The sequence below is a fragment of the Zonotrichia albicollis genome, chromosome 6, assembly GCF_047830755.1.
Source record: "Zonotrichia albicollis isolate bZonAlb1 chromosome 6, bZonAlb1.hap1, whole genome shotgun sequence".
NCBI classification, from domain to species: Eukaryota; Metazoa; Chordata; class Aves; order Passeriformes; family Passerellidae; genus Zonotrichia; species Zonotrichia albicollis.
Window position 1 is genome coordinate 61,263,930 of NC_133824.1, and position 16,619 is coordinate 61,280,548.

Consider the following 16,619-nt stretch of genomic DNA (forward strand, 5'->3'; position numbering starts at 1 on the left):
CTAATTTCATTTATCAGCACACCTAAGGTTTATTTGTAAAGCAAATAATCTTTTTCCATTCATCAGTCAGTGGAGAATCCTTCCCCTGGTTTCTTTTATCTCCCAGTGCTGGTTTTATCTACCAGCAGACCCACAGCTTGTTTGGAAAGACAAATCCACTATTCCTCTCAGGACAAGGTAGGAATTGAACTTACTGACATTTGAAAGGATTCTGTGTGAAATCCTGGCTCCTGTGGTTGGTGGCCTTGCTGAGCAGGGAGAGGTTCCTCATTTGGGGAATGTTGTTCCTCAGTGGTACCTGGGTGAATTCAGTGAATTCAGCAGCAGCTGGGAAGGAACTAAGCAGAACATTTTTGATTAAGTGGCATGGCAAAGTTAATTTTGGAGTGGAATCTCTCAGAGCTGGGTGTTGGGATGGTGGGCAAGCAAATTGCATCCTGTAAAAGAGGGGGAATGGGGAGACACAGGAATGTTGTCATTCCCAGCAGGACAGGAGCCTTCCATGGATGAAGCTCTTGCTGTGAGGCTGCTCATGGAGTTCTGTGCACAGAGCCTGGCTGAAAGGCAAAATGTGACCAAAAAGGCTGTGGAATCTCTTCACTGAATGTGTTTTGGTTTGCAGATGGCTCTTGGGAATGATGTTTCCCAGAGCTGTGGCTGCTCCATTCCTGGCAGTATTTGAGGCCAGGTTTGGGCCCTGTGTCATCCTCATTCATGCCAGGGGTTGGAACTTCTTGATCTTTTAAGTCCTTTCCAACCCAAAGCAATCTGTGATTTTATGCACTTGAAAAAAATTATTTTTAATCTTAGAAAAAGCACCAAGTCCTGATGGCAGCTGTGTGGGGGACAAGGTGGCACTGAGGAATCCCTCATTAGCCGGAAGAGGGGGCTCAGAAGGTGTTAATTACAGATCTGGATGGCTCAATAGCTGTGTCCCAAATAGCTCCAGGTTCCCTCAGCACTGACAAACCCAGTGGCTGCTGTGGGAAGAGCTGGGATTGCAGGGATTTTGTGGTGGGAGCTTTGTCACTCTGTGCCATGGTGTCATCAGCCTCTTGTGTCCCCACAGCTCTTGGTGCCACTCCAGCCTCCTCTGGGGTGCCAGGGTAAACCTTTTGATGTCACTTGTGTGTCATTTGTCACCTCAGAGCCCCAGCCTGCAGCTCCCCACCCCTTTCCTGCCACTTCACTGCTCTGTTATTCACTTTGTTTAAGAGCCAGCAATGCAAAGCTGAGAGAAAAAGGATCCACAGCCCTTGGCTCAAAGTTAGTCACCAAAATCAATGTAAAAACTTCAATTTTTGTGGGATGGAATTACACAGAATGCACGTAGCCTCAGTGTAAGCTGCTCTTTTAACAATGACCAGAAATAAAGCTTCAGCCTTGGAATCATTAAATTTTTCTGCTTTATCTTTCTCCCTCCTCCATTTTCCATAGATAGAGGGTGGATTAACTTCAGCTCAGGTCACAGTGCAGAGATGTTCATTCATTCCATAAGTCCTGCTCTAATTGGCAGCCCTGCATATGAAATACTTTCTCAAAAAGGGACACAAGACTTTATGTTCTTCAATAAGTCTCACTCACATCCTCAAGAAATACCAGACAGCACTGCATAGCCTTTTAAAATGCTAATTATTGGCATAAATTGTGCATTCTGCACAAAATTTGCAAATTAAAGCATCATTTCAGATTGAAGTATCTTTATTTTTTCTTCCCCCTTTTTTTTTTTTTCAAATAACAACTTAAAACTTATCAGCGAGGAACATCCCATATGTTGCAGGGAGAGATTTCAGAAGGAATGTCTGCCAAGCTCTCACAAGCCATACTGGCACTTTCTGTTAGCACCTCCATCCATGATATTTGTGTGCTGTTTGGTTTTTGGGGTGGTTTTTTTTACAAGCTTTTCCATTAGGGACGCACTGGTGCCTTTTGAAAAAGAAAATTAATCAGGAAAAGTATTTTTTGACCATTCAAGGAGAGAAGATGTCAGGGGTTTTTTCCTTTTAAATACACATTTTTTTAGCAGGAAACCTGCAGCTGGACCCCACCAGAGCTCATTTGACCCATTCTGTCCTCAGGTTCCCACCTTGAGCAGAAGCTGGTGCAGCTCCCAGGGTGCTGCTGCATCATTAGGCAGATCCTGCTGGTTACAGAGCTGAAAACAGAGACCTCTTGTCCAGGGAAATTCCAAATTATCCCTGCTAATTTCATTAAGGACTGCAGCTCAACCTCCTCGTTAGCCTGGCTGGATGCTGTGGTTGCAGGGTGTCCTGTGAGGAGGTAAATGGAAAAGGTGCATCTTGTGGATGCTTGGATGAGCAGCTCTGTGGTGGATGTGACATAATTTTATTTTTTCGGTGGTAGTTAAACACATTTATTATCTAAATGTAGCACAGCAGCTGGTGCAACAAGCTGCTCCTGTCAGCTCTGATGTTCCCTGGGACTCTTGGGAAGAGACAGCCCCTGCTCCAGGCTGGAGCAGGGATTCAGCTGCCCCAGCAGGAGCTCTGAGCTCTCTTGGTACCACAGGGATGCTTCTTTAAGGGAGAAGGCTTTATAATCTGTATTTCTGCCTCATAGAAAGCAAGGTTTTATGGCAGAACGTACTTAATTGGGAGGGGGTTTTATTTGCCATAGAATCCTGGAATTCCTTGGTTTGTGATGGGGCAGAGTGTTGGCTTTAAAATAAATCTCTTTGGGATGTCTTTGTACTGTACACACTCACATATTATTATTTGGAATGATTTTTTCCATGGAAGTTAATCTGTGGTTTTGTTGAATTTATGGGTGAATGGGAGGGAGAGATGTTGTTGCACATTTTGAGTTTTGGTTCTGCCACCCAAAACATGAAGAAGAAGGTGAAGAGGAAGGTAAAGAAGGACTAGCTTCTGTCTTTAAACTTAAAACTTCTGTTTTATTTTATATATACTATTATATTCTAAAACTTTAAACTCTAAAGTTTTTCACCTTGAGATATTACACACTTCTAACTACAAACTCGTCATTTTAGTGCTGTCAATTAGTTTTGAAAGCCTTCTCCACGGCCTCAGGTTGGTGCAGTGTTCTCTTGGGGGTCAGAGCCTGTCAGCACAGAAAGTCTGAAATTCTCAGCATCCAGAACTCCAACATCTGAGTATAATTTAGAATCATGGAATGGTTTGGGTTGGAAGGGAGATTAAAACTCATCTCATTCCTTTGGCAGGGACACCTCCCACTGTCCCAGGCTGCCCCAATGTCCAACCTGGCCTTGGGCACATCCAGGGGCAGCCACAGCTTCTCTGGCAATTCCAGCCCAGCCAGGAATTCCCAATTCCCAATCTCCCATCCATCCCTGCCCTCTGACACTGGGAGCCATTCCCTGGCTCCTGTCCCTCCATCCCTTGTCCCCAGCCCCTCTCCAGCTCTCCTGAAGGCTTTTCATTGTCACATTTTTCACCCCACAGCCTGCTCTTCTCCAGGCTGAGCAATCCCAGCTCTCCCAGCCTTTCCTCACAGGAGAGCTGCTCCATCCCTCTTGAGATCATCTTGGTGGCCTCCTCTGCCTGTCTAGGAATGTTCTTCTCCATGTCTCCAGCCTCCTTTGCAAATCTCCTGTTGCTTCACCTGACCCAGGTGAAGTTCACACCTCTCACCTGCCTTAGGCTGGGCTAAATTTCATCATTTCCTGTGCTTGGGGAATGAGGGAAGTGACTCTGCTGTGCTTTTCCAGAGCAGCTGCAGTGTTGTGGCACTTCTGGGCTGCTCTCAGCTGAAGCTGGGCTCTGTCTGAATCTCCTGTTTGGATTCCAAAATCACATTTGTCTGTGCTGCTCTTCACAGCCCAAAAATTGCTGTCTGCACAAGCACCAGCATCTTGGCCTAATCACCAATTACATTTTTATTGCAAGTCCATTAGAAAGCGTTTTAATTGTGGATTATCATTAGGATAATTACTTTGGAATAGCTATTTTGGTACATTTCCATTGCTATGCAAGCCTGGGCAGAGCCTCTCAGAAGCCTTTCACTGCATTAATGTGTGCTGCTAGAACCTCAAATGAAGATTTTCCTGTAAAATTTTTTCTATAATTTTAGCTCTTCAGGTATTTATTAGCTTTATGTTCCATTTAAATCCTTGAATTGCATTAAATACATATTAAGTGCTTGTTTTTCATCCTTTGGTGCAGGAATTAAGCACCCAGCTGGTAAACATTGCCTTACAGGTTTCAACTTGAGCCTGTCTTGCAGGAGAAGTTCAGGCCAAGAGGTAAAAGGTGACATTTAGGGCATGAAATGCTTTTGGAGCAGCTTGTTTTGTGTGTTTTTATTACCTAACACGTGGCTGGGTGTTGGGCAGGAGCTGTAGCAGCCTGCTCAGGATTTGGGTGTATCCCCAGGGCTGTTCCCATTCCCAACCTCCCCAAATCCCTTGTTTAGCCTTTTACCATCCCAGCTGTAAGCTGGATCACTCCAGTTGGTGTAAAAAAGTGGGATTTTATCTGGATCCTTGTCCTTCTTCATGGGTTTGGGTGGTAGAACCAACACTCAAGATCTGGAAGGTGCAGGGAGTTGGGAGGGGACAGGGAGTGCAGTGCTCCGTGCCAGAGCAGGGAAAAACCTTCCTGCCCTTTGGAAAGCAGTGCTGGAGGAGATTATGGAGAACCTGAACCTCCCAGGATCCTGTGATCAACCAGCAAAGCACCTTCAGTGCCTCTGATGGTGCAAAATCCTGTTGTTCTTCAGAAGGATGGGGTGTGGATCCCAGCTGGGCTGGCAAACACCCCAAAATCTTCAGGAAAGGACAGGAAAAGGTGACTGGACAGGTGTTGGCTGTCACCCTGAATCCCCTCCATGTTACTGATGAGGGATGGGATGCCAGGAAGTGTTTCAGACCAGGCTGGGGGGGTTTGGACCATCCCAGTTTAGTGCAAGGTGTCCCTGCCCGTGGGAGCCAGGTGGAACTGGATGGGCTTTAAAGCCCCTTCCAAGCCAACCCCAAATTCAGGGATTTGCATCCTGGAGTTTCCATCTCTCCTCTGGAGCAGGATGAGTCTGGGTTTTTTCACAATTTTCACAGCAGTTTTCAGAGAGCAGCAGTGGCAGAACATGACCTGAGTCTTGAGTTGCTCTTTGAACGGTGCCCGTAGGGAGAGCAGAGTTGGCATTTCTGCAGCTGAGCTTTGGGAACAGCCTCTCCCTCCCATTTCCTCATCTCTCAGCACAGCTCCACTCCCATTGCTCACTTCAGCTCAGCAAACTGAGCCCAGGCCAGCCCTGAATTTCCTCAATAAAGTGCTATTATTTCCTCAAGGAGGCAGTGAGTGCTGCCTGTCACTGACATATTTTATGAAAAATCCCTTTGCCAGGATTTTTCTCCTGAGAAGCTGAGAAGCCTCAGAAAAGAAATGTAAACAATACTTATCTGATGGCTGTGGAATGTGGTCTGGAGATGGTTTACCCTCAGGTGCATCTTTGATTTGTCTCCTGTGGTTGTTTTTACTTCATGATCAATCACAGCCAGCTGTGTCAGGCTCTCTGAGTCTGTCAGGGGTTTTTTTTTTATTATTATCATTCCTTTCTAGCCTTCTGATGAAATCCTTTCTTCTATTTTTTTTAGCAGTTTTTAGTATAGCATTTTTAATATAATATATATAGTAAAATAATAAATCGGGCCTACTGAAACATGAGTCGGAATTCCCATCTCTTCCCTCATCCTGGGACCCACAAACACCACAACAGCTGCCCTCCCTCTGAGGGAGCTCCAGGGGGGTGAGAGCAGTTGGGGAAGGGTTCAGAGCATCATTCCCCAGTTCTGTGACCAAAATCCAGGAATGGATCCACGTGCCTTTGCAGGGAAGAGTCAGATTTGTGGTGTTTTTTTTCAGGGAACATCCCATAGCTCTTTCCCTTGGAATCAGGGTGATGGGATAAAGCGTTATGACTTTAAACTGACACAAAGGGGAGGTTTAAATGAAATATTAGGAGGAAGTTCCTCACTGTGAGGATGGTGAGGCCCTGGAACTGAGGAAGAGGTTGCTCAGGTGGCTGCCCCTGGATCCCTGGAATGCCCAAGGCCAGGCTGGACAGGGCTTGGAGCACCCTGGGATGGTGGAAGGGTCCCTGCCCATGGCAGGAGGTGGAGCTGGATGGGCTTTAAGGTCCCTTCCAACCCAAACCATTCTGGAATTCAGTGATTTTATGAAATCAGAGTTCAGAGTAAGAAGCTGTCACATTTAAGGCTTAAATACAATTCCCTGTTTCTCCCTCATGGATCATCTGACTGGAGGGAATCTGCAAGGATAACTTGACATTAAGATGAATGATTTCTTCAAGCTTTCAGCAGTTTGCTCTGTTAACATCAGCATCATTCTGCAAAATTTGGGAAGCAGCTGAAGCTAACTCAGTTTGCAGCTCCCCTGTTTTTAATGGAGTATTTGTAAATCCTATACAAAATTTACAAATAAACTAGCAGCATGAGATTAAAAACAACCCCTCAGTAATAATTCTAAATATGTTAACATACCTCTGGAATATCCTGAATTTAAGCAAGGATGTATATCTGTGAAAATATGGGTTTGTTATTTATTATTTTAATCAGGGAAAGGCAGCCAGGCACAATTTATTCATGGTGTATATCAAAGTACCTATTTTCAGGCCATTACTTCTTGCATGGAAAATAGCAATGTGTCAGAATTCTTTCAAGGTGTGCATTGAATCTGTGCATGAGTGGGTTTTCTTTTTAGCAAAACCATAAATTAGAGTTGTTTCCTTGTGTTTCAATGCATAGCTTCAAGTAATTGTTGCTCCGGGGTCAGTATTTCAACATGCATTTGTATCAGGTGAATTCTCTCCCTGTTTAGATGAGGATTTATGGCTTCAGTTGGTGTTAATTTAACAAGTGAGTAGACAGATTTGCCATCTAATAAAAACTTTAAAAAGAAATTTATTTAGAAGAGCCAGAAGAAGAAAAGAAAAAAAACCTCATCTTTATAGCAGAAGAGATGGGCAGGTGTGAGTGCTGGGGGTTTGTGTCTGTAGCTGCATTGCCTGGAAATTACACCCAATTTTCTGCAGAATTTCTGTCCAACTGCTGATCAGAATCAGTGGGGGATGTGGTGCACTGGGAATTTCAGTGACTGCTGGGAGCAGGAGATGATGCTGGGGGATAATGGGAGGGTGGAAGTGCAGCTCTGACAGCCTGTGAATTACAAGGCCACATTATTTTCTCCAAACTCCTGTTTCTTGCTTTGGCTTTTATTTTAAAAACCTCTCTGAGTCAGTTTGTGAACAGCTTTAGTAAGAACTGGACCCTTTCAAACAGCAGAAAGCTCTGTAGTTGTTGTATTTAAAGATTTAAAGGTTTAGGGATGTCCAATAGCTGTTCCTCCACAATATTTCCAGCTTCTAGTGATAATAATAAAGAATTCTATAATAAATCTATAATAAATATTATAATAATATAAATAATTCTATAATAAATATATAATGAATATTATATAAATAATTCTATAATGAATTATAATGATATAAATATTATTATAATATAAATGGATAATAATATAAATATTATATTATATAAATAATTATATAATAAACAGTGGATGGGTGTTCCTGCTCTGTTAGGTACAGATTATTTACCATTTCTTTCACCTCAAGCAGTTGTTGTGGTGTAAAATTTTGTGCTTTGTTCAGACAGTATTTCTGTGCTTTTACTGCTTTTAATCTGAGCAGCTTTAATTTGCTGTTTGGCCAATTTTCTCCTAAATTTTACTTTTTCTGAATTCCTCATTGCTGGTGTCAAACTTTAACCCCAGCCTGCAGCTGCAGTGGGATGGGGAGGAGAGCTGGGAAAAGGTAAAACCCGTGGGTTGAGATGAGAACTGAATAATAATAATAATAATAATAATAATAATAATAATAATAGTAAAATACTAATAATACTAATAATAATAATATCCAGAAATAAGTCTGGGTCTGGCCATATTCCCCCCCAATTTCATGTGCAGCTCCTTGTTGGCAGAGCATGATACACTGAAAAATTCCTGATTTAGGAGAAGCACAACCAAAATATCAACATTATCCTCATCCTAAATCCAAATCAAGCTGTACCAACTACCAGGAAGGAAATTAACTTTATCCCAAAACCATCTCCTTCATGCAGAGAAAGTGAAGCTGGCTTGGCAATACCAAGGAAATGGGGGCATTTTCAAAAATCTCCTTTATTTTGCTCACTCAGGGACTCCAGGAATGTTCATCTGTTCACTGGAATTTTGTCTTCTTTATAATCCAGGATTTCCATGCTGAATTTGGACTCTGACACGTCCTGTTGTGTGTGGGGGGGCAAGGATGGCTCAGGCCTTGAGTCAGCCCTGATTTAAGCACATCCTCCTGCTGAATTATCTTCTCCCCCTTATCATGGGAAGGATATTCTGCTTTATTTAAACTTTGCCATCTCTTTGGATGAGAATCCAGGAGATTAGGAGTGCAATCACACCAGGCTTTAAAAATAGAGATGCTGAGCAGTTGCATTTCTTGGCTGTTTGCACAGGCCTGGAGTGACAGCTTTGGAAAAAAAAAGGATGTACAGGATGCTACTTCCCTTTCCCCTTTTTTTTTCTCCTTTTTCCCCCTTTTTTATTTCCTTTCCCTCTTTTTTTCCCCTTCCCCTTTTTTTATCCCTTTCCCCCTTTTATTTCTCCCTTTCCCCCTTTTATTTCTCCCCTTCCCCCCTTTTTCTCTCCCTTTCCCCCCTTTTTTTCTTCCCTTGTTTTTTTTCCTTTCCCCTTTTTCCTTCCCCTGCTTTTTTTTCCTTCTTTCTTTCCCTGTTTTTTTCCCTTTTCCTTTTTTCCTTCCCCCTTTTCTTCCCCCTTTCTTTTCTCTTTCCCCTTTTATCTTCCCCTTTTTTTCTCACTTTCTCCTTATTTCTTTCCCTTTTCTTTCCCTTTTCTTTCCCTTTTCTTTCCCTTTTCTTTCCCTTTTCCTTCCCTTTTCCTTCCCTTTTCTTTCCCTTTTCTCTCCCTTTTCTCTCCCTTTTCTCTCCCTTTTCTCTCCCTTTTCTCTCCCTTTTCTTTCCCTTTTCTTTCCCTTTCCTCTCCCTTTCCTTTCCTCTCCCTTTCCTTCCCCTTTCCTCCTTCTCCCTTTTATTCCTTTCTCCTTTTTTCCCCTTTCCCCAACTTTTCTTTCCCCCTTTTTTTTTCTCTCCATTCCTCCTTTGTTTTTCTTTTCTTTCATCAGAAAATAAATAAAAGTGTTTTCACTGCTTCTCTCCAAAATGTGGTACATGATTAATCTGCTTTTTTAGTAGCATCATGAACTTTTCCTGGGGTGAAAAAAAATTTTAAAAAATTTTAAAAAAGGGAAAGGAGAAGAGATAATTGTAGATTTTTTTTTCCCCAAACCATTGACTTTCATACCCTTTCCTACCTTCTCAGAACAGGGTTTGGGCAGAGTTATCCATATAGGATTTTTGGATAATGTCATTGTTCCTTTGGTTGTAGAATTAATTAAAAGGGGGGTTGCTTTGAAAATAGGGGGGAAAACACATTGAAACACTGAAATAAACAAAAATTTGATGCTTGGAGTTGGGAGCTTGGATTTGGTTTGTTGTGCTCATCTTCAAAAATAGGGATACTGTTGGGGCCAGGATTGAGGTAAAGGAAAGAAAGGAAAATAAAACATTTCCTTGCTTTGGATGCTGAATGGCTGTAGTGGTTTTGGTTTGTTAATTGGAGATTTTTTTGGTTAATTTACTAATGAGTGTGGTGGGTTTGGTGTTGGTTAATTATCAGTGTGCTTAATAGAAGGCTCTCATTTGCTTCTTGTTCTGAGGTAGGACTAGGAGAGAAGTACAGGAGGTTTAAAACTTTAAAGGGTATGAAGAAAAATTTATTAACAGGAATTAAAAGAAAGAGTAATAAGAATTAGAACAAATTACTAACAATATTAGTAATATAGAATTGGAACAAAACCTTTAGGATACTTCTCCTCCTACAACCTTTTCTTTTTTAATGATGATGTAAAGAAATAAAACTTAAAATTTTACTCAGTTTACTGCCTCTAAAATAATCTTTCTTTAGTTTACTTAGGGAGAGAAGTCCCTCTTGTAAATGTCATGGAGATTTCTCTACAAGAAAATAGGTTTTTTTGTGGTTCTTAATTTTTACAAATCACAGCTGCTTGGGGAAATCTGTTATTGTGAAATCTTTCCTCTTTTTCACAAGCTTTTTTTGCAGTTGTGTTTATGTTAATTTTTGGGGTATTGTTTTAAAGATGAGCTGTTCAAAGGTGAAGATTCTCATTCTTTATACAATGCCTGGATATTTAATATTTTCTCTGATTTCTTGCTGCTTTTCCTTTTTCAATGATGGGTTTTTCACACAACACAAATAAATATTTTTTAAATAACATAACTTACCATTATTCCCATTTTTTCCCCCAAACAGAGAGGGTCAGAGATACTTTGAGGTTGAAGTATTTTAAGTTTTTCTCATCTCTTGAGAGAGGTGCAGCAATGTTCATGTTCAGATATGCCGTAAAAATGCAAAGTGTTTTAAAAGCCTCTCCCTCTGCTCCTGCAAGTTAAAACACTCACAAGTGATCCTGTTCCTCACCCTTGGAGCTCTCCAGCCTTCCAGTTCACTATGTAAAATTAAAATAAAATTCTGCTCTTTCAAGCCAAATTTTTAAGAGTTTTCTTTGTGTTTAAAGCACTGAATTGTTTTCCTTCTGTACTGGTCAAATGGTTGATTTCAGTGGATTCTGGATTTCAAAGCAGAGGTGAAATTCTTAATTTTCTATTTTCTGATTTTCTAATTATTTTCTAATTTTCTAATCCTTACCTTTCCTATTCAGCCCCAAACCCACCAGGATTAACAGAAACCTTTGAATTGAATTTATGTGGATTATGTTAAGCCCGTACTGTGATACATTCAGACTCTTTTGAGCATGCAGTGCACAGAATTTTTTTCATTCTGTGAGAGCTTAAGCATTTCATAATGAAAAGCTTGAAATTGAAGGAATTAAAAGAGAAGTCTGTACAGGAAAACATTCATTTCTCTGTTGTAGGATGCGAGATACAGCGAGAAAAGTGGAAGAAAAATATTTTTCCAACCTTGCAACGCACGTGGAATTCCTTCCAGTGGAGTGGAGATCAAAGCTGACCCTCGATGGAGGTACAGGCCTCAGTTCTTGTGCTGCTCCAGCATCTGCAGAATTCTCCCCAGAAATCTCCTCTGTGCTCTCTGCTCGTGCTTTTCCTTTGGTTTTGTTTGCACAACTTTGAACATTCCCATCCCTGGCCAGGTTGGACAGTGGGGCTTGGAGCAGCCTGGGATGGAGGAAGGTGTCCCTGCCCATGAATGATCCTTAAGGTCCCTTCCAAGCCAAATCACCCCATTATTCTGTTTTCTCATTTTCCTGGATGTAATTTAATTCCTTTTCTTTATTTCCCCCAGACACTGTGGACTCCATAACCCCGGATAAAGTGCGGGGTTTGAGGGACATGCTCAACAGCAGTGCCATGGACATCATGTACTACACCAGCCCTCTCTACAGGGATGAGGTGAGTGGGGAAAACTGCTTTTTATGTCACTTCACTAGAGCAGGGCACAGAGGCTGAAAAAATCTGGATTTGGGAATGTCTGGGGAGCTCCCCTCTAAGGAAAACCTTTGTAAAAGGTGTTAACACTTTGTAGGTGTGTCAAAAGGAAAAAAATTGAAAGGAGAAGAGATAATTGTAGAAAATGTTGGGGTTTTTGTTTTGTTTTGTTTTTTTTTTTCCCCAAACCATTGACTTTCATAGCATTTCCTACCTTCTCAGAACAGAGTTATCCATATAGGATTTGTGGGTAGCTCAGGATTGCCCAGCACATGGAGCAGCTGAAGCAATTCCTGTCCCAGGTGGTGGCAGTCATTTATCCTGTCTCACTTCTCCTGGAGGACAGAGGAGAAGAAAGACAGCAAAAAGCACAAAACCCCAATCCATGTCATTTATTCAGAGCAGAAATGTCTGAAATGGTTCTGTATCAACAGCTGAGAAATGGGAAGGGCTTTAATGCTGTTCTCCTTAATTTCTACATATCTAGATGTCTGTAGAGCTGAGGCTCTTTTTACCTCAGATAAAATCCATGAGTATTTATCACTTGATTTCTGCTGTTTCTGGGGACAGATGGGATGGCAAACGTGCCCAGTCTGGTTGCATTTGTGTGCACTTGCCTTGCAGGGACACCAGAATGATCTTGAGATATTCACTTTATCAGGGGGCTCTTCATATCCTGGGTGCTCCCATCCCACCATGACCCATCTTGCAGCTCTTGAGTGACCCCATTAACCAGAGGAGAAAAACCAGGACTAGGATCATAAATTATAGTGGCCTGTAAATAATGATAAGCCTTGAATAAATGATAATAACCTCAATAAATTAAGTAGCCCATAAAGGATGGACAGTGCTTCACCCCAGTAGCACCCCTTGTGTTTCACAATTACTGGAAAAACCCTCTGGGGCTGTTTTAGGATTAATTTCTGTAGGAATTGCAGCTTTTTTCTGTGTTTGCTGTGTTATATATGGAGTAGTGTTAATCCTTTTGCAGCCTTGGTGCCCTGAGCATGTTTAGACTGGGGTAGGGTCACCTTACCCCAGTCCTACCTGGATATTTAATGTCAAATTAGGTGTGTTTAAATCCTTTACACTGGCAGCACAATTTTCAAACCAAAATCTGTACCTCCCTTGCTGCTCAGTGATGCAGAATTCATTGATCAGGGCTTTCCACTGTCTCTCAGGTTTCCCTGCCTGTTGTGTACCTGAAGCCAACACAGATTTTTGTGGTAAGCCATGGAAATCTCTCTGGCAGCTTGAAAACAGATATTTTTTTAACTGCATTAGATGCTTGGCATGTCTGTGGACATCTTATGGGAAATGGATTAGTGAGTAAAGTTCAGGTGTGCTGGCCAGCAGTGCATGAAAATTTAATTTACTGCTCAGTAGAATTGCAGTTTTACAGGTTTATCACCATCCCCTGGGTGTGAGAACTGACAGAGGAGGAGCATGATTAGATTTGATTACAAAATACCAAGTTGTTTTTATTCATCAAGTCAAATTAATTTCCTTGAAATGTTTGCAGCAGTACACTCAAGTTACTCTTCCTTATCCCATTTTATTTTCTGTGACCTAACTTTGTGGAGTTTAACACTACAGTGTCAGTTCTGGATGGTTTTCCCACCTTCAGTGTGTTTTTCTTGGGGCACTTTGCTCCTTCCAGCTCAGAGATGAGCCTTGGCTTTGAGGATTCACACATTGCTCAGAATTCATGTCCCTGCTCCCTGCTTTATCCCCAACACAATTCTTAGTGTACCCTGGGCACTCCCAGTGCTTTCCACACAGAAATCCTCAAAGGACCTGAAAACGAGATTATTTTATTAAACTTTCCTTTGCTTCTGGGAAATAAACTGAGGAAAGTGTCCCCAGAGTCCTGACACAGCAGGCTGTGATCAATCATTAAGTAAAAACAATTCACGTGTTGGATAAACAATCTCCCACAGCATTCCAAAGCAGCAAAACCCAGGAGAAGCAAACGATAAAATACTGTTTTCCTTTTTCTCTGAGGCTTCTCAGCTTCCTAGGAGAAGAAATCCTGGGCAAAGAGGATTTTTCAGAAAATACAATGGTGACACTTGGATGGGAATTTTCTTTCCCCTTTCAAGGATTTTCCCCTTTTAGAAGTATCACAACTTCTCCTTTAAAGCTCCTGGAGCCCCCCAGAGCGTGGTGGGTGCCCCCCTCTCTGATTTCAGGTATTGTTTCTTCCCCAGTGAGGCAGGAGAATATCCAAAAGGTGCCTCTGCCTGCTGCCATGGGATGTGATGTGATGTGATACCAGGCAGCATTAATAATTCAGCACAGCCCCCTGAACATCCCAGTCAGATTCAGCTGGGTGGGTTTTGTGGCAGAGAATTCTGCTGTATCCTCCTCTCTTACCAAATCCCTCTTCAAACATTACCCAGATGTAAGAAAAAGCAATACATTGATATTCTGATGCACACAGGCCTATTTCTAAATGAAGAATCATTTCACATTCTGGCCCTGACCTCGCTGGTCCATCTGTGGTAACACAATCTTGGGTTTTAGTGTCCTCACTGGGGCACTTGGTTTCACATCTGTGTCACTGGAGCTTCATATTGCTTTAATAATAAATGCTTGCAGCAGAGATTAGAAAGACTAATTGTTGCATAGTAAATGCAGAGTTGTCACCTTCATTATACTGTTAAGTGCCTTTTTTTTTTACTGATCTTCCCTGTACTTACTTGCAGGCTCATTGTAATTCTGTGAATTATTGATACATGGCTTGGCAGAAAATGCCTTTAGTGCAGGATAAATATCATTTACATTCATCATCCTAAGATTTCTAAGGATTTAGTGCAAATATTGGAGAATATTTAGTGCAAAAAGTGGAGAAACTTCACCATCCACCTTAGAATCATGGAATAGTTCATGTTGGAAGGGAAATTAGGGATAATCTCATTTCCAACTAGACATCTTATTGCTCAGAGTCCTGACCTTGGACTGGCTTCATGATTTACCCTTATACACAAATTTAAAACGAGAATTAATGACTAACCTCTTGAAATTTGGGACAAGTATTAACTTTTAGCAGAGCTTTCATCCCTTTGGGTTGTTTTGCAATGGAAATACCATTCTGTTGTGCACTCCTTTCAGCAGTAAAAGACAACTGGTTCAGGTGTGTTTGAAAACAAGATGGGAAGCAGGGAGTTTTAAGCTGAGACTGTTTCAGGACTGGTTTTGCATATGCTGTTGAACATAATAGTGAAGGAGCTGCTTGGCTGGTTTAATTAATTTGATTGCCCTTGAATGTGTTCTCAGCTTTACAAAGTCATTGGTTAGTGGCTGTGCCTGAGCCTAAGCTTCATCCTGAGCACAGTGACTTGTTAGAAATGGGTTGGACTCAGCTTTTCAACACAAGAGGGGTCCTGGGAGAGGCTCGGGCAGCTCCACAGATCCTTTTTCTGTGCCATCCCTGAGACAGAGCCCTTCCCATCTGTTCCCACAGCCACAGCTTGTTCTGGCCTCTCATCTGTTGTTGTGACACTCCTCTGGCATCCCCCCGTGATTCCATCAGGGAATGTGACAACTGTTGTCCCCTTGGGGGTCAGCAGCCTCACCAGCCCTGCTGGCACCTTCTCCTGGGCCACGTGGAGCAAAAACTCCTCAGCTTTGCTTTCCCAATCCCCCCCTTGAGCTGCAGCTCCTCCCTTGGCTTTCAAGGAGCTCTTCCCCCTCCAGCTGGCTCACACTCCTGCTGGCTGAATTTCAAAGGAGTTTGCGCTTTCTCCTCAAGTTCTCTTGACATTTGGGAAGAGTTGCTTGCAGGGCTCGCTGTTCCTCAGGTCTCCTTTGCATTCCTTTCCCCACAAAGCTGCAGAAGCAGTCGTGCTCTTCAGGCTGCAGAGGGTGCACAGCTCAGGTGTGCTGCACTCCCTTTCCATGGCTACCTGTCGCTTCTTTTTATTTTTCTTCAAACTGTTGATGTGGGAAGATTGTTTAATGGGTGAGGATCCTGTGGAGAGGGCACTGAGAAAGGAGCAGCGCTCAAGCTCTGTGTTACTGCTGTGCTCAGGTGCCAGCAGGGCTTTTCTGCTCCCTGTTTTCGTGGAAAAAAAACCTCATTTCTTGGCTATTGAGAGGAAAATGTCATTTTCTACACTGATCATTTTGAAAACCCCCTTCAGTCCCAACAATCTGCCCATAAAATGGAGCAGGGGATGGAGTTCTGGATCTTCTTGGTGTGTGTCCAGGGGTTGTTTGTCCACACACAAATCCCAATTTCCTTCTGCTTTGCCAGGAACAACATGCTATCCGTGTTTATTAATGCTGATGTCTTCAAGGCTGCTTTCCCTCAGAGGAGGGTGAACAGCAGCTTGGGATGCTGGAATTTAGAGGTTGAACAGCTGTTTGGGATGCTGGAATTCAGAGGTTGAACAGGTCTTTGGGATGTTGGTGCTGGAATTCAGATGTTTGGGGTGCTGGTGCTGGAGTTCCGAGGTTTGGATTTTTCCATTCCAGCAGAGGATGCTGTTTATGCTCTGCACAAAAGGGCAGCAGCTCTGGATGTCTCACTGCTTCCACAATTTCTTGTTCCCATCATGATCCAGCAGTTGAGGAGGTGATAAAGACATGATTCTGCTGCCCTTTTTATCAGTGTTCTTCAGCCTGAGGTGACAGGGACATGTCACCTGGCTCCCCATCTGCACAAAACCCAGGCCTGTGCCAATTCAGGATTCCTGAATGGAGGGGATAGGCTGTTATTTTTTGATTTCTTGGAAGCCATGTGCCAGCCAGGCACATAACTGGGAAAGCAAAGGGCATTCTTGGCCTGGTCAAGCCCAGCCTCCTGCTCCTTGGTCAGTTTTTGGCTTTCCCCTGGAATTGCATGGCACCAAAGCCAGTTCCAGAATGGATGTGCATTCCTTCCTCTGCCTTTAATTTGGTTTTTGAAGGGCAGAGAGCTTCTAACCTCAGTCAATCTGAATATGAGCTGCTGCCTTCTGAGCAACTTGATCCTGCAGGCTTGAGTTTCCTGCAAGGAGGATTTATTGGCAAAACTTCAGCTGATAGAGAGAGATAATCTCAG

The 16,619-nt window shown here is 42.6% G+C and overlaps 1 protein-coding gene across 2 annotated transcripts in view; it reads left to right on the forward strand.

Moving 5' to 3' along the window:
* The window catches only part of DDHD1 (DDHD domain containing 1), a 66,285-nt gene that overhangs the window by 29,713 nt on the left and 19,953 nt on the right, over positions 1-16,619 (forward strand). For both annotated transcript variants that reach the window (XM_074544058.1, XM_074544059.1), the window contains 2 exons: positions 11,041-11,147; positions 11,430-11,536. In XM_074544058.1, the coding sequence (XP_074400159.1) occupies positions 11,041-11,147; positions 11,430-11,536 (214 nt within the window). The remainder of the gene's footprint in view (positions 1-11,040; positions 11,148-11,429; positions 11,537-16,619) is intronic.